This window comes from Lycium ferocissimum, chromosome 4 (genome assembly GCF_029784015.1).
Source record: "Lycium ferocissimum isolate CSIRO_LF1 chromosome 4, AGI_CSIRO_Lferr_CH_V1, whole genome shotgun sequence".
Lineage (NCBI taxonomy): Eukaryota > Viridiplantae > Streptophyta > Magnoliopsida > Solanales > Solanaceae > Lycium > Lycium ferocissimum.
This window is the reverse complement of record NC_081345.1, coordinates 28,402,822-28,425,051: the sequence shown is the minus strand read 5'-3', so window position 1 is coordinate 28,425,051 and position 22,230 is coordinate 28,402,822. Positions and strand designations below refer to the sequence as shown.

The 22,230-nt window shown below is 35.2% G+C and overlaps 4 protein-coding genes across 5 annotated transcripts; all 4 read right to left on the bottom strand.

Moving 5' to 3' along the window:
• Positions 1-2,078: 2,078 nt before the first annotated feature.
• On the bottom strand, positions 2,079-6,518 carry LOC132053903 (beta-fructofuranosidase, insoluble isoenzyme CWINV3-like). The gene is made up of 6 exons (XM_059445996.1): positions 6,507-6,518; positions 6,128-6,151; positions 3,859-4,017; positions 3,475-3,719; positions 3,187-3,280; positions 2,079-2,441 (listed from the first exon to the last, which is right to left on the bottom strand). Exons 1-6 carry the CDS (start codon positions 6,516-6,518, stop codon positions 2,262-2,264), a joined length of 714 nt encoding a protein of 237 aa, XP_059301979.1. The 3' UTR covers positions 2,079-2,261.
• Positions 6,519-6,598: 80 nt separating this feature from the next.
• On the bottom strand, positions 6,599-10,490 carry LOC132053902 (beta-fructofuranosidase, insoluble isoenzyme CWINV1-like). Its single transcript, XM_059445995.1, has 3 exons — positions 9,691-10,490; positions 8,773-8,946; positions 6,599-6,828 (listed from the first exon to the last, which is right to left on the bottom strand). The coding sequence occupies exons 2-3, from the start codon at positions 8,939-8,941 to the stop codon at positions 6,599-6,601; spliced, it is 399 nt and encodes a 132-aa protein (XP_059301978.1). The 5' UTR covers positions 8,942-8,946; positions 9,691-10,490.
• A 406-nt stretch (positions 10,491-10,896) lies between these two features.
• Positions 10,897-13,255, bottom strand: LOC132052112 (large ribosomal subunit protein eL15). Of its 2 annotated transcripts, none has more exons than XM_059443484.1 (4): positions 13,122-13,255; positions 12,457-12,623; positions 11,775-11,972; positions 10,897-11,359 (listed from the first exon to the last, which is right to left on the bottom strand). In XM_059443484.1, exons 1-4 carry the CDS (start codon positions 13,123-13,125, stop codon positions 11,114-11,116), a joined length of 615 nt encoding a protein of 204 aa, XP_059299467.1. In that variant the 5' UTR covers positions 13,126-13,255; the 3' UTR covers positions 10,897-11,113. The 2 variants fall into 2 exon arrangements, with proteins under 2 accessions (XP_059299467.1, XP_059299468.1); XM_059443485.1 differs by having other exon boundaries at positions 13,118-13,226.
• Positions 13,256-15,142: 1,887 nt separating this feature from the next.
• On the bottom strand, positions 15,143-17,165 carry LOC132052110 (large ribosomal subunit protein eL15-like; the record flags this gene model as incomplete). The annotated part of the gene is made up of 3 exons (XM_059443483.1): positions 15,143-15,696; positions 16,112-16,309; positions 16,980-17,165. Coding segments are annotated over 3 exons (630 nt in total), but the record flags the coding sequence as incomplete, so codon positions are not given.
• Positions 17,166-22,230: the final 5,065 nt, after the last annotated feature.

Here is a 22,230-nt window from a genome sequence, read left to right as displayed (position 1 = left end):
GGAATGTATATTTTTAGTTTTTCAATCTCCCAAGTTTATGTAATTATAACTAAGGTGGTGGTACATAGAATATCTTTTGTATATATGCCTACAATATAGAGACTATCATGACTTTTTCGGAAGTTGTACATAACATTGTTCTCAACTTTGTTTTTGAAAGACTTCTTCTCATCTGTTGTATACATTCCTTAGCTAAAATATTACTATAAACCATGTCGGGCCTGTGCATCGCACTGGCTTCCCTGGCTAGCATATAATATGATAAAGTTCACGAAAACAGAAAGAAGGTGTACGAATAGAGAAATAGGACTCTTAAACAGTAAATAAGGAAATAATGGTAAAGGAAAATAAAGCAAGGACTTTACTACACCAAATCGGTTGTTTCATAAAATGAATTTTTTTATTATTTCGTAACCGTAAATTTAACAATACAATACGATACAAATAAATTTTAGAGAAAAGACATCTTTTCACTCCTAATTTCACTCCTAAACATGATCGTAAAATTCGAAACTTTGCTTGCATAACTTTAAATTTTATTGATAATTATTTATCCCTCTAAACAATTTATACGTGAATTAAACTCAACCTTATATTATTCAGACCAATCTTACAATGGGCTATTTAGGCAAACTTTTCTCCGCCACATCATGAATCTCAGCTTGCATATCAGTCCGCGTCATGATCGATTAAGTTTTAAATTTTTACTATTTTTTCTATATTTTTTTATTTTCATTCATCTTTTTTCTTTTTAAAAAATACCAATTCCATTCTTTCTTCTTCACATCCCCCACGCCCACGCAAACCCAACTTCTCCATTCCTTCTTCTTCACACAACCCCCCCCCCCGCCCCCCCGCCGCCCCCGCCCCCGCCCCCAACCTCCAACCAAACCCACCTTCTTCTTGCTGCTCCCCCGCACCCCTACGCCCACCCAAGCCTCCCACAACCCGCCTTCTTCCTGTCCCCCTCCCCCCACCCCCACGCCTCCCACAACTCACCTTCTTCCTGCCCTACCCCCCACCCCTACCCAGGCCTCTCACAACCCACCTTTTTCCTGCCCCCTCCCCCCAACACGTATACCATATGGTTGTATTCTCTACCCCCCTTATTGTCTCTTCGAGTTTTAAGAATGATGAGATTTTTAAATTAAATGCCCAAATCTTTTTATTTAGGCAAAAGATCATGTCAACTTTTAAACAAGAAAAACCCATTTAATGCATTAAAATCAAAAGATACTCTTTTGAATTCTGATTTCTTTTCCTATTTTATTAACAAATAACAGAAGTAAGAATTTCCCCTACCTCAACTACCACCTTATTTCGTGGTATACTTTATCTTTGACAGTGTCAATTTATTTTATACAACATTATTATATTTATAGTCGTTAATTTATTTCTCTCCAACCTTTAATCCATGGAAGAAGAATAGGGTGGGTTAGTGATGAGTTGTGCTATGAATTGGGGAACGGGTGGAGTTTTGTTAATTTTATACAATTAGTTTTTTTTTTTTTTTTTTTTTTTTTGGTTTGGGGTGGTATTGAAGAAATGAATGTATTTCAATTTGGTGTTGATTCTGGTGTTGTTCATACGTGAATGTTGAAGAGATCAATTTTAGCCAATTAGTTTTCTTTTCTTTTTGTTTCTTCCTTCTTGCTGAGACAACAATGATGACTTCTCTATTGGAAAAGACAATAACTAAAGAAAAGAAAAATTAAAAAGTTAAACAAAAAAGTGGGACCCACAAATTTCATTTGTCTCAAAATAAGAAAATTCATATAATTACAAAAAAAAAAAAAAATCAAGAAAGATATTAAGAGTATTAATTATATGTTGGCCATTAAAAAAATAACATGTGTATGATTTCTGATTTTGTCAGTTTTTTAAATATTTTTTTCTTATCTCACTCGCTACTTGGAAGGTGAGTCCACTCTCTCTGTCATGTCAGCTCTTAGGGGTATTTAATTCACGTTTAAGTTGGTTAGGGGGTAAATAATTGTCAGTAAAGTTTAGTTGCTAAAGTGAGTTTAGAGGTGAAATGATGTCTTTTCTCTAAATTTAAATAACAATCAGAACAAACATTGCATTCAAAATAACAATACAATATAATAGGTTACAATCATCCAAACAAGCTGTAAAATAAAATGATGAACACCTTTCTTCGTACCTCCAAATCTTTCAATGATGGTGAATTAAAAAACTTAAAAGAGTTTTAACTTAAAATTGATTAGGAAGATAATGATCATCCCTTATAAACTTATTGGTTAGTTGATCTGAGCCTGGTTTAGACTCCAAGCACTCATACAGGAGATCTCAACATCTTGGGATCCATTGTTGAAAGCAAATATATGAGCATTATCGTTGATGGCCAAAGTAGGATAAGCTCTTGTTGTGATGCAAGCTTTTCCTCCTCCACCAAAGCTTTCTACTATGGAATGATCGATCTTTTAAGAAGAAACAAAAAGGTGAAAAAATATAAGTCTAGCTCAAGTGACAAAAACTAACATCTCATAGTCAAGAAGTAATAGATCATTTTGGATCTAATATGAAACTTGTGTGTTGTTTCCTATATCAATTTTAGGAATTTTCTATATAAACTTTATTATTTTCGTCGATCCCACGTTAAAATAGTCACAAAAAAAAAAGATAAAAATTACTAAAGAAATTAAAAGAAAATATTTTTTCAGTCTTCTTCTATTTCTCGACATATATTCATGATTTTTCTTCTAATTTCTGTATTTATTGCTATGCCATCATCAAGTTAAGGAAAAAATATTTTAAGGCAGCTCTATAACTCAAAATAACTTTTATAAAAGCATATATATGTACTCCTAATATGGCAAATTAGGAAAGGAACACCAGCTAAATGTCAAAGCCAGCCCACACTATTACATACAACAATGTAGCTGGATGCCCTGGATAAACAGTACATTGCTTCACCTTCAATTGGATCATGCCTAGAAACTTCAGGGATAACATTTGGAAAATATTTCTGATTTGAGCCTTTAAACGACTGATCTATGTTATGAGCATTTTGTAATACGATAGCAATCACCAAATCAATATCACATCACCTAGCTATAACATGCCTTGCTCCAATAATCACACTTAACATTTCGAGTTTGAATATGCTACATGTGTTGAATCATCAATTAATTACGAGATTTTTATTTTGATAGTGAAACTTACCAAAGTCCTCAGCGACAAATTTTCTGTAACAGGATCAACATTCAAAAAGGCTCCATAATTGATTTTATTATCATACTCATTACCCAAAGATGACCTGCATTTAAAAGCTTCATAATGAATTTCTAAATCTACAAGTAGAAAAATAATTAATTCTTAAAATAACACTTATGCTCTTGAAAAATACCTTCCTTTTTTTGCTATGTAAAACTAAATTGAAAATGCTTTTTGTGTAAAACATATCATGTACCTGGCCTAAGTTTGCTAAAAGGGAGAAAATGAGGGAGATACCTTTTTAGGTCACAGCCCATTAGCACAACAAATTTGTCATTCTTTTTGAAAATTCTAAAGAACACTGCAGTATGTTCTTCAATGTTATTTGAGGCCAAGACTAGCAACCCAAAAGGTCCTACACCAGTGTTGGTTGATGAACCAGTTTGGTTGGCTATCTCTTGTGGATTAGTCAAGTTTGATTCCAGCACCTCTGCCTGCTCGAGCATTGCCATTGGGATTGAGAAGGAAATTTCTACATCCGCCTGAAACAATTATAAATAGGACTCAATAGGAGTATAGAACCATATACCAAGCAAAATAAAAGGGCAATCTAGGCAATTAACACAAAACTGTTTTTCTACATAGAAATTCAAATTGAGTACTTTTGTGAAAGAATTATACCTGTGCACCGGTAACACCTGAGATTTCAATCTTTGAACCTGCTTTTAGTGTTATATTTTGTAACTCGACTTTGTTTGTCCTTAGCGTTTCGATTTCTTCGATAGGCCACTGAATCAATTGCTTTCCAGCTCTATCGAGCCAAATTTCTCTAGGAAATGACTGTAATAAATGATTACAATAATGACAAATATCAAGAATTCAAGGCAATCTTCTTAAAAAGCAAATTAATTAATTAGTAGTTTGTTAGTACTGCCAGAAAATATTCAGGGTTAGATAAATGCAATGAATATTATACTCCCACCGTGCCAATTTATGTGATATAATTTGACTGGGCACGGAGTTTAAGAAATAAATGAATACTTTTGAATCTTGTGGTTTAAAAAGATATTTGTATGGTTATAAATCATCTCGTTAAGCGTAAAAGTTACTCCTTGAATCGAAAAAGAGTGTCACTTGGGCTTTTTTTTTTGAGTCAAAAAGAGCGTCACTTATCAAATCGAAAGAATAATCTTATTTTTTTCAGCATTTGCCGATTAAGCGTTATGTGATCAAATCACAATACCTATTTAATTAGGAGCAGTTTAGTCAAATTACCTATTTTTTTTGTAGGAGTTAGTATTTTCTTAAGGGGTGTGCAAACGGCTAAGTAGACACTCTTTTTGGTCCGAAAGAAGTAAAGTTTAAAGTTAAATTATTGTCAAATAAGAAAATATATCATTCTTTTGGGACGGATTAAAAAGGAACGTGTATTAGTTATTTTCTAAATGCAGGTGTATAAAATTAGTAAGGAGTACTGGCAGAGGCGAATCCAGGATTTCAGGAGGATGGGTTCACCGTTAGCTATGATTTTTTTTTAATTCTTTTGCCTTTGGTTCGTTGCAGCTTAGCGCCTATGTGGTTTTTTGATTTCTTTTTCCTTTTGGGACTTGGGTAATTAGAAATAAAGAATTTTTTTTATTAGAGGTAATATAAAATAGAAACACGATTTTTACTTTTGGGTACTTAGAATTATAGAAGAAAAAGGATTTAGAATAATATAAAAAGAAAGTTAAAAGGTTTGCTTTAATAAATAGAAACACGATTTTTACTTTTGGGTAATTAGAATTATAGAAGAAAAATGATTTAGAATAATATAAAAAGGAAAGTTTTTAATAAAAGCATAGAAACGTGCAAGAGCTCGAGTTCAATCCCGAGACCTTGAGGTAATAAACACAACCCCTAACTAGTGCTCCACTCATCCTGGTTTGACCATATATTCTTTCAGGTAATATAAGATATATTTTTAGAATTATACACATAATATATCGAGTTTAGTCGAGTGACCATGTGTTCATGTGACCCAAAATTAATGCATAAATTCGCCACTGAGTACTGGCAACACTCGGGAGTAGTGGTCATTGTTATTTTCTAGCTCATAAATTACTTTAGATACTCTATATTCAAGGTAAATACTTGGTGTTTGCACATATCAAGCAATTTAATGAAAATTAAATTGAAAATGCACATCGTCTGACCATGATTATAAGTAAATTTATGTATAGAAGACACATATCTTGCATTCACCTATTTGATATAGATACCGGATGGAGGTAAATTTTTACATATTACTCAATGACATTGTTCTCTAGGCTAACCAAAGAATCCATCATAATAAAAAAATTTAAAAAAAATATAATAATAATAATAATAATTCCTAGATTTTTGTGACTTGTGCCAAAGGGATACTCCCTCTGTCTCATATTACTTGACCACATTACTAAAAATATCGGTGTTTTAAAAACCAAGATAAAATTAATTAAATTTTTTCATCTTACCCTTAGTAGTTATTGAAATAATCGATATTGATTAGAATGTATTTATTGGGAGAGTAAGGGATGGGGTTTTAATTTTTAGTATTTTATAAAATGATATAATTATAATAAATATTTTTAAATAGGTGAAATAGCGTAAAAAAATTGAAGAAAACTATAAATAAGTGATATATATATGCTGACATAGTTTGATTAGAAAACGGATTAGAACAATCTATTATACGCTACTTACAAGTTATAATTTCGTTAATTTTTTGTGTAGCTATAAGATAAATAATTGGAAAATAATATATATATTGTGATTATAAATGCAATAAAAAAAGTAAATGACTTTTAAATTTAATGTTTCATTCTTTTTTAAAACATTTGAGTAATTACATGTTCATTTTACACACTTTGGGCATTATATTAAGGATTTATTTAACAAATTTCATTTTAGTTTGAAGAAGTTTAATTACCTGAAGACCAGACCATCCTCTAGGCTTTCATCGACCCTTGTAGGGGCATTTTTAACCCAAGCAATGAAAAACACCTTTTAAAACACTGCTAAAAATATATGTCCTAAATTACATGTTCATTTACAAAATCAAGATAAAATTAATTAAATTTTACAGATCCCTCATCTGGTATATATTATTGTGATAATCAATAGATTAGAATGATTTATTCAACAGATAGGGATAAGGCGGCACTATTCTTTATTTATGATTTTCTGTAAGAAAACATTTTGCAATATATTTAGTGCAACCAAACAAGGAAAAATAGGACGGAGAAAACACTTTCTGGCTCTAATTAATGTGACATAATTTTATTAGATTACGGATAAAAAAGACTTACGAAATTTGTCATCATGTCGAATTCAGGGGTCGTTTGCTTCGGTCCAGTGAATAAAAGACTTTTTATAAACTTGTGATATAATATTTATGTGGTTATAAATGTTCCTCATCGGGGAGTAACCACGCCGTGAAAAATTTAAAGCATGTAATTCTTTTCTCTTCATTCGGTGTGATGATTGGATTGTAGGGTGATTTAACCCATTCGACAAGATAAGGGTCGGATGGATCTTTGGGCACGGCTAGACTTTGAAGTTGAACTTTTTGTGAGTCGCCTCCAGTGTAGAGTATAGCTGGTGTGCCATCTTGGAGAATTGTAGCGGAACCTGTGATGAAATCAAAGAAAAATTATAGAAGAGAAAATGTATTTTTCATAATCAACAGTCTCTTATATATACAAGTATAAGAAATTCTTATTCTATGGTAAATTTCTAAACTTGGGCTGTGATGAATAGGAAGGTCTCTAATGTTAGATTAAGTGATCAATTAATAATATGCAAACGAACGTTCTCTCATTTCCGTGACACCGAGCTCCACGTATTAAATTGTGCCAACTCATTTTAATTGTAAATTCATAAAGTAAAAATGCTAAATTCGTGAAGTTTTGACCAGCAAAATTGATGTCATATGGGTCTAAAGGCGAAAGTGCAGGAGGATGAATACTCCAGTTGACAAGATCAGTTGAAGTAGAATGACCCCATGCAATATTTCCCCATAGTGGACCTTCAGGATTGTTGGTAAAACAAAATGATATATTCCTTGTATATCATTGGTCCTGTAGATTTAATTAAAAGTAAGCATATATAGTAGGAAAACATAGGATAAGACAAGACGAACATTACTTTCTTAAGTCCAGGCACAACTTTAATAGTAAGCTAAAAACATTCAATAGTTTGTCCTTGGACTATTAGCTTATACCACCAGTTTTGGTGCTTGTGTTATTAGGCCAAGCACATTAAACTTTAATTAAAGAAAGCATGTTATTTTAGCCCCTAAACCAAAATAAAAACTAAAGGACTTAGACAGTATCATGATACACACTATCGAGCGGAATATAAGAAAGTCATAAAACGAATTAATTGACATGAGTTTCCATAAACCAGACCATCCTCTGGGAGTAGGAGAAGGAACCAAAGCTATTCTCATGGGACATGGGTGGACTACCAGCAGAGTATTTTGCCTCTATTAACCCAAGCAATGAAGATCCTCCTGTTCTTAGCACTGTCAAAGAAAGACTTAGCAGCATAATACCTTCCATAATCCAATCTTAATCCTGATTCATTATCTACAGATCCCTCATCTGGTATATATCTATCGTTGTGATGGTCATAGGTTCCGATGGTGTAATAATCAACAAAAGAACGAGCCGCACTATTCTTGAGTACATATTTAGGGGAAACATTTTCTGTAAGAAAACATTTTGCAATATATTTAGTGCAACCAAACAAGGAAAAATGGAAAAGCATTATCCAGAAAACACTTTCTGGCACCCCTTGCGAAATTACTGAAGTGTCAAGTCCATTTTGACCGTCAATAGATACAGGAAAAAAATCAGGACATTCCTACATTGGAGTTTCATCTGTCGAATGCAGGGGTCGTTCTGCTTCGGTCCAGTGAATAAAATCCTTGCTTTTGTATAAAAGAGCAGTTCCTCTTTTTTTTCTTTCGTTCCCTATAATAACTCTCCAAATCCCATCGGGGCCTAACCACGCCGTGCTTGGGTCCCTAAACAATTCTTTCTCCTCTTCATTCGGTGTCATGATTGGATTATGAGGCGATTTAACCCATTCGACAAGATAAGGGTCGGATGGATCTTTGGGCACGGCTAGACTTTGAAGTTGAACTTTTTGTGAGTCGCCTCCAGTGTAGTTAGCATTTTGGTCAATAGCTGGTGTGCCATCTTGGAGAATTGTAGCTTTGGAACATTTTGATGAAATCAAAGAAAAAAATTATAGAAGAGAAAATGTATTTTTCATAATCAACAGTCTCTTATATATACAAGTATAAGAAATTCTTATTCTATGGTAAATTTCTAAACTTGGGCTGTGATGAATAGGAAGGTGTAGTAATGTTATGAATGACCCTTGGTATCGAATACCTTTTTAATAATATCATTTTTTTTTAAAACGAACGTTCTCTTATGCTTCCTAGGAATACATTATAGAACAAACTTAGAGCTCCACGTATTCTTGTACAGTCAAAGAAGGAACATATTTATACTTAATGTGAATCTCCTAAATAAAGTAAAAATGCTACAAAATCTCAAATACCTGACCAGCAACCTTTGATGTCATATGGGTCTAAAGGCGAAAGTGCAGGAGGATGAATAGTCCAGTTGACAAGATCAGTTGAAGTAGAATGACCCCATGCAATATTTCCCCATAGTGGACCTTCAGGATTGTACTGGTAAAACAAATGATATATTCCCTTGTATATCATTGGTCCTGTAGATTTAATTAATTTTGTGAAGTTAGTAAGCATATATAGTAGGAATTTAACAAAGGATAAGACAAGACGACCATTACTTTCTTAAGTCCAGGCACAACTTTCATAGTAAGCTAAAAACATTCAATAGTTTGTCCTTGGACTATTAGCTTATACCACCAGTTTTGGTGCTTGTGTTATTAGGCCAAGCACATTAAACCTTTAATTAAAGAAAGCATGTTATTTTAGCCCCTAAACCAAAATAAAAACTAGCGGAGTTAGAGTCACGTCCTTTTTTGTTGCAAAAACGAATCCGCTACCCCCCAAACACAAGGGAAACTTCTCCCAACTCTCTTAATGCTTCAAACTTTGATTCTTATTTACAATATGATTCTTTTACATGAAAGAAAATTAAAATAAAAAGCTAACACCGTTAGCTTCAATTGGGTTGAAGGACCAAAAGAGCACAAGAACTAAAATTGGAATAAGTCAATGACTCAAGGACTAAAACTAAATTGGTATAAGCCAATAACTCAAGGACTAAGACTATTATTTTCCCTTCTTTTTCGTATGTTACCGTTGACTCTTTTTAGTAAATACTAAGTATGTCATTGGAGGATAGAATTAAAAAAAAACAACTTTAGCAAAATTTGATAAATTTACCACTTAATACGATATTGCTAAGATAAAAATAGATTGGCGTAATAGAATTGTAAGTCCTTTAAACAGAAGGTTACGACTTACGACTAGACAAGAAAACTTACCATTAGGATCTGTTTATCGGACGATGTGCATAATTCCCATTTCACCAGCATTACAAGTCAATGACATGATCCATCAATCGAACAGAAATCAATAATAAATAAAAATATACAAAGAAGAGTTTAGATTATATTACACAAAACTAATCAGAATCCTGAAAAAAAAAAAATGTTAAGAATGTACCATTTATCCAATTCCTTGGAGGTTGAAAATGATAAGCAGTTCTGTAAGGTTGAGCCATGAGGAGAGGAAGATATTGATTTACAATATTATTGAATCTTGGCTTGGTGAAAGCAAGAAAACTTACTTTCTTTTTTTGGTAGTGCAAATATTGAATACAACTAAAGAAGGTATATATCAACTATCCATCACTTCTCTCTTGTACAAGTCAAAATATTATACTTACAGGTCAAAATAACATACTCCAATTAATCCGAAATAATAAATTCTTCCAACTAATCCCAAATAACATATTCCAATTAATCCGAAATAATACATTCTTCCAACTAATCTCAAATAATATATTCCAACCAATCAAAGACGGGCAAGCAAGAGGATACTTCCATATATCTTGTACAAGTCAAAATATCATATTCACAAGTCAAAGTAATATATTCCTACTTGATTGTTCAAATTTAAGTGGTGGAGGTCATTTACATTCCTAATTTTGCTTTGAAAACTCAAACACTTCATTCATATCTTATAAAGGGAAAAAATGTTACTTTCACGGTGCAGGATTTTGATTATTTACTTATTTAGTACATGCAGAAAATTGTTAGGTAGCTAAAATCACCATGATTAGGTCACTGAGAGAAAAAGTATTTGTGATCTATACTGTTTGTGCACAAATTGGCTCTCCCTCACTAACCGAGGATGTACCAGAGTCAGCTACTCTTGTGAGGTACAAATTAGGGAGGAGGGGGTACGAGTGACAAAAATGCATATCACAAGGTCTATGTAAGTAATGTAACACATACAGTGGTTTGTACAAAATCATGCTAATTTGCTATGATTAATGCATACTGATAATACCATAATTTTGCAAAATAAAATTTCAGTTGAGAAATATTTGATAAACGATTTGGTGCAATTTCTACGCACGAATAGACATTTTATTAGAATCTACTAGTACTCTTTTTCATATTAGACCACCTTCCAATGTGTAATGTGTTCAGCTTTAACCTTTGATCCTATTTTACTTGCACCAATTGTTTGAGTTCGCAATCAACCCTATACCAGCAACAAGATGGATACTTCAATACAAAATTTACTTGCGTCTATTGTTTGAGTTTGCAGGCAATGGATACTCCAATACAAAACTAGTTGTTCAAAATTGTAAACAGCTGAATGTCTCATGATAAAGGGCTAAAACCAGATAATGCAAAAAACAAAGAAAGCGACAATCTCTCAAGAAGGTCAAGCAGATCAACGGTAACGGCGGAGAGACAAAGTCTGGTTCCTTTTCCAGGTTGCCCTTCTTGAAGGACGAGCTTTGTGGTGGAGATGTCCTCTTCCACGGAGTCCCCTGTATTTCTTACCAGCCGAAGTGAGACCACGTAATTCTCTGTGCTTGTGCACTGGGTTGCAGATCCAGTTGATCCTTGGATCGTTGCGAATAGCAGCATGGGCTTGGTCAACCAATATTACCTCAAAGTACTTGTAGGTTGAATCCTGCATTAGAGAAGGATAAGATCAATGTTATTCCCATAATTAAAGCATGCATATAAAGACTCCAAGTGAAGTAAAAAACCTAAAAGTAACCTCGTGCGCGGATAAGATCAATGTTATTCCCATAATTAAAGCATGTATATAAAGACTCCAAGTGACATAAAAAACCTAAAAGTAACTCAGCGCGCGAAATAGAACCATTTACAAAGTGGCATTTGCATATTACGGAAAATAACTCAACCACCTTAGAAGCCATGTTAGAATTAAACTCCTCAATTTTAAAAGTCTGCAGTGCATCAAGAAATGCAACTCTTTCGTATCAATTATAAATGCAGATACCTTTACACTCTAGCGTGTAAGAACACAAATATGCACTAGAAGTACAAGCAAAAAACAGGTATAAAGTTTCAACATGTACCTCATTAATCCAGTAAGAGTTGAGGACCCTAAGACCACCCAATTTCCTTCCGGCACGCTCCTCAGCAACAGATCGCTTGCTGCGCTGGAACTTCAGTTGGGTGACTCCCTGGTTGGTGGGTTTACCATACACAATACCCTTGGAAACTGGCCTCTTCCTTCCTCCACGTTTCACACGAACACGGTAAACGACATAGCCCTGGAAAAACAACGGTCTTAATCACAACTCAGACTTCGTCTATACTATGAAAAGGACTTAACATGGTGAATCAAAGACTTCTGCATTAATACTGCTCCTTGAAAGACCAAAAGGAACATAGTATTATGATATGGGTTTCCATCCTTTGCATTAAAGTGAACAGAAAGGATGAACGACTACAAGGTTGTACAGCCTTCACAAGCATCTTGGCAGCCACAGATGTATGGCTCAAACATAACCAACAACAACAACATAACTAGACTATTTCCAGAAGTGGGGTCCTGGGGAGACCTTTCCGACAGACAAATATAACTAAACTTTAAAACCCATAGCCACTTAATGAAACAATATTAAACAGAAGAACATGATTCAAGCTTCATTTCCACAAGATATCCAAAATCACTATTTTATGGGCAAAACTAGCAAAAAGTTAAAATATATTGACCATCAAGATGCTTTGTGAAGTAAATTACTAGATATTTACCTGCTTGGCCTTGTATCCCAAGCGGCGTGCCTTGTCAGGACGGGTAGGCCTGGTGACACGGACGATAGATGGGAGCTGGCGGTACTCCCAGCACCTCACCCTTTGCAAGAACCTCATAACATCTGACTGCTTCTTCCTCCATAGCTCCGACACATAAGTGTAAGCCCCTACATTTCCACCAACATAAAACATCAAAGCGTTATTCTAGCAATACCAATATCCATAAATACCACTATCCAAAACAACACTTTCTCATTTAAACTATATAGCTTTTAGAGTAAATACAAGAACAATTATATTGGCTATCAAAGAACAATCATGGGGTGGGGTTGGGGGAAGGGGGTGCAGCATATTCAGTAAAATCAAACTCTAGAATTGAAACACCGTTCATTGTCAATTACAAAGAAGAAGAAATCTCATTTTCCCATGATTAGAGGCATATCTATGTATGTGAGTAATTCGAATGCTAGATCTGTCTATCTTCAGTTCTAACAAATTATAATGAAAATTCGGGGGTTTAAGAAAACTATTAGAAACAGATAAGCAACTACCTAAAGATTGTTCGCATTAAACTAGATTTTTGACATGAATCAATACAGCAAAGAGTAATTTTTTTTTTTTTTTTTTTTTTAAAGACATAAGAGAGAGTGGATGGACGAACATACCCATTGAATCACTTGTGCTGCTCTTCTAACCTCTGTGCTGCTGGACAATAGAGACTAGGGTTTTGAGTGATAGCGAATTATAAAAAGGACTCTCATTACGCCCCTCCTGGGCTACACTTTTTGGCCCATTTTGGTTATCAACTGGCCCAAATCCTATTTCATTGAGGTGGAAGTGCACACAAATAGCCGATTTCAGGGGCCTCTTTTAAAACGTAATCGGTTTTTAAGTTTATTTAGGGGTCGTTTGGTAGATAGTCGAAATTATCCCGGGATTATAATCCCGGGACTAATTTATTCCATCTATTGGGATTATTTTATACCATCTAAAAGATGGTATAAAATAATCCTTAAAGATAAAATGGGATAAGAAGGTATAAGGTCTTTATATATTTGGGATACCTTCTACCAAACCCCTTAAAGTTTAGGCACTTTGTATTGAGTAGCCAATATTTGGATAAAAACAATCTTTCAACTAGACATAGATGAACTTCAGACCTAGGGTTTAACGTTTGCACTGTTACGTATTAACATTAGATTGCGAATCTGAAGTGAGCTCGTACAAGTAGATACTTACTATATTCAAGTTTATGTTGAGACGTTGCGATAACATTAATATGTCGGTCCTCATCTAGCCAATCTTTATCCAACTCAGATCGATAGTTGGACCAAAGTATCACGTATTGTGTGTCTGATTGAGTTTCTGAATGTGTCTTTGGATTGGTGGCAGCTGCAATCCTTTTTGTGCTTAAAATTCCTTTCGAAATTAACTGTCGTGTTTCCAACTAATGTAGGCCTGAAATGGCGCGAATAAACCAACTATTTTAACTATGCAAAACTAACTATAATTAATGAATCTACATAAGATAGCTGGTTATGTGAAGTTTCTGTTTTGCGCCCGACTTCTTAAGTTCAACTTCAAGACCTAGAGGACTAAAGTGGACTTCTATCACAGCCTAACTTTCTACTTGACTGAGAAATACAAAGGAACCCCCTTTACACGAGTAGGGAAGACTGGAGGAGAAAAGAGAGTGTGTGTGTGTGTGTACGTCGGCAATTTCCAATTTCACAGCGTGCCAGCGATTTCGAGAATGGAGCTGCATTTAGAAAAATCATACCTAGGGTTGGTAATTTGTAAAAATAGGAATCAATGTTGTTCCCTCTTCCTTTCCTGGTTTTCATCAAATCTGGTAGACTAGTGACTACTACATATTGCTGCATCCACTACTCCGTGACAATGATGGTGAATGAGTAATTCGACCAACTTCCTTTATTATGGTGTGTTGGCCAACTTACACGCAACTCGGTTAATTCGACCGCTATCTCCCACCAACAGATACTATGTAACTCTGCCACCAAGACTCAGGAAGGTGAAAAGAAATCACCTCGTGTTGTGTTTATGTTTCGGGCATATATTTCATTGCAATCTTCTACTGTCACACTCTTTTTATGCATTTTAACAGCAACAACATACCCAATGTAATTCCACAAGTGGTGTAGGGGGAGGATATAATGTCTGCGGACACTTACCTTAAACTTTGTGGGTAGAGAGATTATTTTCGATAGACCCTCGGCTCAAAAGAATGATCACTGTAACAACATTTCGCTATAGCAACCGAAAAAACTTTTTATGCATTTTAACATGGTACAAAAATTCAGTATATGATTAGTATACATCTTTTTAGCTCTAAACAGGACCAAACACATAAAAAGTCAACATTTAAAAAGTTTCACTAGTTAAGGTATACAAATATCTGCTCTAGTCAGGCCTCTGGAAGAGGATTCATTGTACTTTGGTTATGTGGCTGGCAATCGATTTGTTAAATTCCTCTTTCTTTATTTGTGAATAGATCATTGTTTTATGCAACACACAAGAAAAGTTTGGATCCATCCGAGAAGGAACTGCAGTACATGGTTTTAGTCGCATGATTTAGTTTTGATAAAAACTAACGACTATATACATTTGAATCAATTAACCACCTTAACTCCGCTCTAGTTTAGGTTGATTTTACGAGTCTCCTTCATCCATTCCACACTACTCTGGCACATTTCATTCCAAAATAATGGTACATAATTTTGTCTGCCAAGGCAAATTAAGAAACGCTTTAAAACAAACTGTTCTCAACATCTGTCACACGTATCTCTGCACTGACTCTCATAACAGACAATAGGACTCTTCTCTATCCATTACTATCTCGGCAAAATGGATACTTCAATACAAATGTATTTCTTCAAAAATGTAAACAGCTGAACTTGTCTCAAGATAAAGGAACTAAAACCAGATAATGCAAAAAACTAAGCCAGCAACAATCTCTCAAAAAGATCAAGTAGATCAACGGTAACGGCGGAGAGACAGAGTCTGGTTCCTTTTCCAGGTTGCCCTTCTTGAGGGACGAGCCTTGTGGTGGAGATGTCCTCTTCCTCGGAGTCCCCTGTATTTCTTACCAGCTGAGGTGAGACCACGCAATTCCCTGTGCTTGTGCACTGGGTTGCAGATCCAGTTGATCCTTGGGTCGTTGCGAATAGCAGCATGGGCTTGGTCGACCAATATTACCTCAAAGTACTTGTAGGTAGAATCCTGCATTAAGAAAGGTTAAGATTAATGTGATTCCCATTATTTAAGTATGTGCATAAAGAGTCTAAGCGACAAGAAAAAACTATAAGTAACTCCGCCCGCGATATATAACCATTTAAAGTGGTGTTTGCATATTCAGAATATAAATTCCACCACCTTTTTTTATTTTAAGCCATCACCTTCAGGCATAGAGCCTCTTGGTGTCGGGGTTTGGCTTGACCACTGACATGTCAGGAAATAAACTCCACTACCTCACAAATCATATTAGGATTAACTCCTCAAGTATAAACGTCTGCTGTGCATCAAGAAATACAGTTCTTTGTCTCAATCATAAATGCAAATACTTTGCACTCTAGCATATGAGAACATAAAAGTGCACTAGGAAGTACAAGGAATAGGAAAAAGCGTAAAAACATACCTCGTTAATCCAGTAAGAGTTGAGGACTCTAAGACCACCCAATTTCCTACCAGCACGTTCCTCGGCAACAGATCTCTTGCTGCGCTGGAACTTCAGTTGGGTGACTCCCTGGTTGGTGGGCTTACCATACACAATACCCTTGGAAACTGGCCTCTTCCTTCCACCACGTTTCACACGAACACGGTAGACCACATAGCCCTGGAAAGATAATGGTCTTATTCATAACTCTAAAGTAGTCCATATTACGGAAAGGAGCAAGTGTAGCATTTAAAACGGAAAAAGAGGAGACTTCTGCATTAAAACAGCTCCTCATATGAGTAAAAGAAACATAGTATTATGGATATGGGTTTTCATCCTTTGTATATAGAAAGTGCCAGAAATGATTAACAATAGGTCATACAGCCTTCATAAGCTACTCAGCAATCACTAATGTATGTTTCGAACAAAACCGAGAAATAGAAATAAGATACAACAGTGAGACGCACCATGTCTTTACACCAAACCAATGAATGTAAGACACATCTCTTGTATATACACTTTGCATCATCTAACCATGGTTAAGTGATATACAATTTCACGTTGAATTGTTAATTCTTTAAGTTAGCTATATCTAGTTAAGTGTAAACACCCGGTGCAGGCAATTATTTACCGACAAATACAAGTAGACTTAATTCAGAGCAACCTAGTGAATAAATAATATTAAACAGAAGAGCATGAATCAAATTTCATTTCCACTAGATATCCAAAACTCAATATTTTATGGACAAAACTTGCAAGAAGATAAAATATCTGTGATCTACCATCAAGTCTAATTGTCGAGTAAGTTACTAAACACATCATAAATGTACTAAACACATCATAAATGTACCTGCTTGGCCTTGTATCCCAATCGGCGTGCCTTGTCAGGACGGGTAGGCCTGGTGACACGGACGATAGAAGGGAGCTGGCGGTATTCCCAGCACCTCACCCTTTGCAAGAACCTCATAACATCCGATTGCTTCTTCCTCCATAGCTCTGACACATAAGTGTAAGCCCCTACATTTCCACCAAAAATCAAACATCACCCACTATTCCAGTAGTATGAATATCGATAAATATAATATCCAAAACAACATTGTCTTGTTTAAACGTTTTACCTATCCAACTTTTGCAGTAAAATATAAGAATAATTATGAGTGTGTTTGGTATGAAGGAAAAGATTTTCCATGGAAAATCTTTTCTTGGAAAACAAGTGGCTTTCTTACTTATTTTCTAGTGTTTGGTATGTAAGCAAAACTAATATAATCCCAATAATATTTATATGTGATCAAGCAGAACATTATGGGGTGGGATTGCGTGGGGAGTGGGGGTTAGGGGATGGCGGGGGTCAAATGGTAAAGGCGTGAGGGTTTGGGGCGTTGGGTGGCGAGGAAACAACGAAGTTAACTTATTTTCCTTGCTTCCATTACGGAAGTCATTCCTCGTTTTTTAAGCAACTTGTTTTCCTAGAGAAAATGTTTTCCAAAACATTCACCTACCAAATGTTCTGCTAGATCACATTATTTTAGGAGCTTAAAAGAACACATTCAATCAAATCAGCATTCATAGTCCATTAGAAAGAAAAAGATATCATTTACCCACGAAGAGTAGTCAAAGCTAGTTCTCCATCCATACATGCTAGATATATATTTGTTCAGTTCAAGAAACTATAGTGAAAATTAAGTGGTTTAACAAAACCATTAGAACAAAAGAAAAGCTATCTAACAACAAGAGATAATTCAAAATACGGACCTATTCCAAACCAAAAAAAAATAAAACTAAAGAAAACCTAAAGAATGTTATTTTTCAACTAGGTTTTCGACATGAATCAATTAAGCAAAGAGTATAACAGGGAAGAGAGGGTGGATGAACGAACATACCCATTCTGCTGCTCTTCTCCTTCTGTGGTGCTCGGCTATGGCGATTAGGGTTTTTGAGTGAGACGCGTTATAAAAGGAGTGTCATTTCCCTGCTGGGCTATTTTTTTTTTTTTTTGGGCCCATAGGCCCATGGAGCAATTTAGCTAGGTTGGTTTACACAAATGTTCCATTTTTAGGCTACCATTTAAATTTTATCTCTAATTTTAAAAATTGTGCAAATATAACTCTTGAAATTGAAAATATATTATATTGTCGTCTAATGTTTTTTCATAAAATTTTCAGTTTGCTGAAAAATAATTTTTAAATCGCGGTCTAAGGGGTCCATAAATTACAAAAGAAATTATTTAAAAAAAAAAAAAAAAAAGTTATTTACTAGACAGTCATCCCAAGAAGAGAAACGAGCAAAATTATTGGTTTGGTTATAAACCAGCACAAATCCCATTTCATTAAGGAGAAGTGCACAAATAGTTGATTTTAGGCATCGTTTAAAAGATAATCATTTTAAAAAAATTATTTAAAATTTAATCACTTTGTAGTAAACAATCAATATTTGAACAAAAATATTCTAGACTAAACATGAACGAACTTTAGACTTTTGGTCTGAAGTTTGCACTACTATAAGTTAACTTCAAACCTGTGAGTCTGAATTTTGCATGTATGAAGTTTGTTGTTATAGCAATTGGAAGCTCAAGTTTAGCTATATATTGAGACTTTCAAAGACATGAATATGATAGCCTTCATCTCTCCAATCCTTAACCAACTCGGATACTTGGGACAAAGTAACATGTATTGCTTGTCTAATTAAGTTCGTCAACATGTTTATGGGTTTGTGGTAACTGTCAGCTCTTTAGGTGCCTAAAGTTCTCTTAAAAAATTAACTGTCGTATTTCTAATTGCTGAACTATGGGTAATGTAATAGCCCAGTCCGCTAGTGATATTGTTCACTTTGGGCCTAGGTCTGCATGGCTTTAAAACGCGTCACTAGGAGGTAAGACATACTTACTTATATAAAACTAGTGTGTCACATACTGAGGTTTGCCCCACCGTATGGGATTTGCCTAGACTCAGCACTGAGGTTTGCCCCGCCTACCCCGATTTGCCTAAGCTCAGTTGAACTGTAGCCCACTATCCACAAGGATGACACAAGAGTGGCTCTGATACCATCTATAACAGCTCATTCCGCAAATGATATTGTCTGCTTTAGGTCTAGGCCCGTACGGCTTTAAAATGCGTCATTAGGAGGTAAGACATGCTTACTTATATATCAACACCTCTCATGTATTATGTTGATGCAGGACTTTTCCTTCTAAGCTGGGGTGCCACATGTAAAATTGTCACACCCCGAACCTAGGCCTGGACTTAACACTGCACCCGGTGCCTGACTGCATGTGACCGAGCGAACTAACTGGCTGATTGAATCAACGTGTGATATACTGATATCTAAGTATAATAAACACATGCTAATAGAGTGAGAATAACTGACTGATATATATATATATATATATATATGTGTGTGTGTGTGTGTGTGTGTGTGTGTGTGTGTGTGTGCGCGCGCGGAAGAAATACGAAAAGTCTGCAATACTAAATAAGTGGTAGCCAAAAGGGCTAACTCAATACTCCAACAAAATACTAAAATATTTGACTGACGGTAATATATGAAACCTCTACTGAATAAGGAAATACTGACTAACTATCGGGACAAGGGCCCCGGCATACCTTAATACTGGAATACTGTCTGCTAGCTGACTGAATATAAAGATAAAGGTAGGGCCTCGGAGAACTGAGGCTCACCACTGACTAGCTGAATCTGAAAGCTTCCTAGCGAGCTGCATCTGCACCATATATATCGACCTCTGCATCATGAGATGCGCAGTTCCCCGAGCAATGGGATATCGGTACATCGGAATTGTCTTGGTATGTAAAGCAACCGAATGAAATAATAAGTTGAACCGAAATCGAATCGAAATATCGATAACTGAACTAAAACAGAGAAGTAAAGATATGGATACTCCCTGTTCTGAATAGTGAATAACCTGTTTATTGTCTGTGACCTTAGGTCCAATAACAATAATATGCATGCAAAATCTATGGCATGGTGCCTAAGTATACGTATAAATAATTTGTGATCTTAGGTCCATATCTGTGGCCTGATGCCCTAATACATGTATTCAATAACAAGCACCGAGACTGAGACATAACTGATAACATGATACTGATTTCTGATTTTGAAGATAAAACTAGCAATTGTTCATAATAATTCTAAGTATTCATACTGAGACTCATGAGATACAATTCACAAGTCTATAATGATTACGTACTGAGTTCATGATATTCAAATTAATCACCATGAACGAATTCTGAAACTATAAGCCTAGAAGATAACAGTTCTACAACTATTCAAGAAACTAGGGCTAAACTGTATTCTGAGTCAATTTACTGATAAGTATGAAGAATGAGACGTAGGGAGAATCATTAACATTCCCTAACGTAGATAGCTAGCCTCACATACCTGTAATCGCTCCAATCCAACGAACTGAACAACTTTTCTGACGTAGAACACCAAAACTCTAGCTTTGAATCACTTGGGAAGGATTTCACTTAGTTGAAGAATCATGTTACTAATCATGAATAATTGTTGGAATTACTTAGGAATCGTTAAAGCGATCTTACCTTGATGTGAGAGGAAGAGGAGAGGAGGAAAACGGCTGCTTAGGGATTTAGAACGAAGTTGTAATGTCTAATAACTGAAATTTCGAGTTAAGTGTTGAATTTATAGCATGGGTCATTTTGGACCCCCTGGCTCGCCAAGCGGTCTATGGCTTGCCCCTGCCTCGCTTTGGGCCTTGCTCGACAAGCTCCCTTGTCCATTTTACACTTAGACAATTTTCTTGATTTTTTCCCACTTTTGGACCCCTACCTCTCTGAGCGCGGTCCAAGGTGAGCCCTTGCCTCGCTTTAGGCCTCGCTCGGTGAGCTCCCCTGTCGATTTTATATCAAGTCAACAATATTTAGTAAAATGGGCATAACTCTTAGCGCAGAGCTCCGTTTGGGCTTCACAATACATTGTTGGAAAGCTATTTCAAAGGGATACAACTTTCATGTTTTATGTTTTCTCAAATTCTTAATAGATTTTCACTAAATCGGGCTGGAAGGCAGACCTAGCAAAAACTTAGCCGATTCTATCAAATCTGAGCACTCCTCTATTAGCCATTTTGAGATGATCATATCTCCTTGATCCGGACTTCGATTGGCCTGATCCTTATATGTAAGGAAAGGTATTTTTATATACTACAACTTTCATTAAGGAAACTTTTCCAAATTCCCAACGAATCAAGGTGTTATGATTACCCGAAGTAGGCCCCATCAGCCACTTTCGTAAAATGTTCAAACCTTCAAATTTCCTCTGAAACTCTAACGATACGAGTCTAACCTTTATTTTAAGATATGGGATGTTACAAAAATAATCAATTTAATTATAGAAATTAAAAAATAGTTATTACTTATGAACCTGCGTAAGATAGTCGGTTTACTTAAGTGTTTTCGCTTTTACCCTAATTTTAGATATCGAGTTCAACTTCAAGACCTTTAAGTCTAAAGTTGGTCTCAACTAAAGCCTAACTTCCACCAAATGTAGTTCAAAATAAACCTCTGGGTGCAAAAGTTAGGTTATAACATGGCCTAAATTCTGATGGTCTAAAGTTTTGATTGTCAATTTAGGGCTTCAGACTTACAACACTAAAGTCGAAACTTCAAGCTTGAAGTTACAAATTTCATATACACGAGTTTGAAGTTGGGAATTGCCAAATCATACTTTAGATAAAATGTCATGTTGCTTATACAGTTCGAACTTCAGAGGTATGAAGTTAGTTTTGACAATCCCCAACTACAAACTTGTATATCTGAAGTTTGAACTAACAAATCTAAATTCATACCCATATATTTAAAGCTACAATAAATAAGGGGGGTTTCCGATTCTTCAGTCTATTGCAAGGGTTAGAGAATTTTTTGAGAATTTTTTTTCCCCTAAACTTTGTATCCATTGATCATTTATGTGCAAAAAATTACAACTTTAAGTTTGGTATACCAAAGTTTGTACATGATCATTGAGGTGAGACTATGATATGTCCCAACCAAGATTAAAAAACAAAGTAGTAAACTAAGAAGGATCATAAACTATTTGGGCAGCTTTTAATAGTTTGATCATAAATGATAGATTCCACC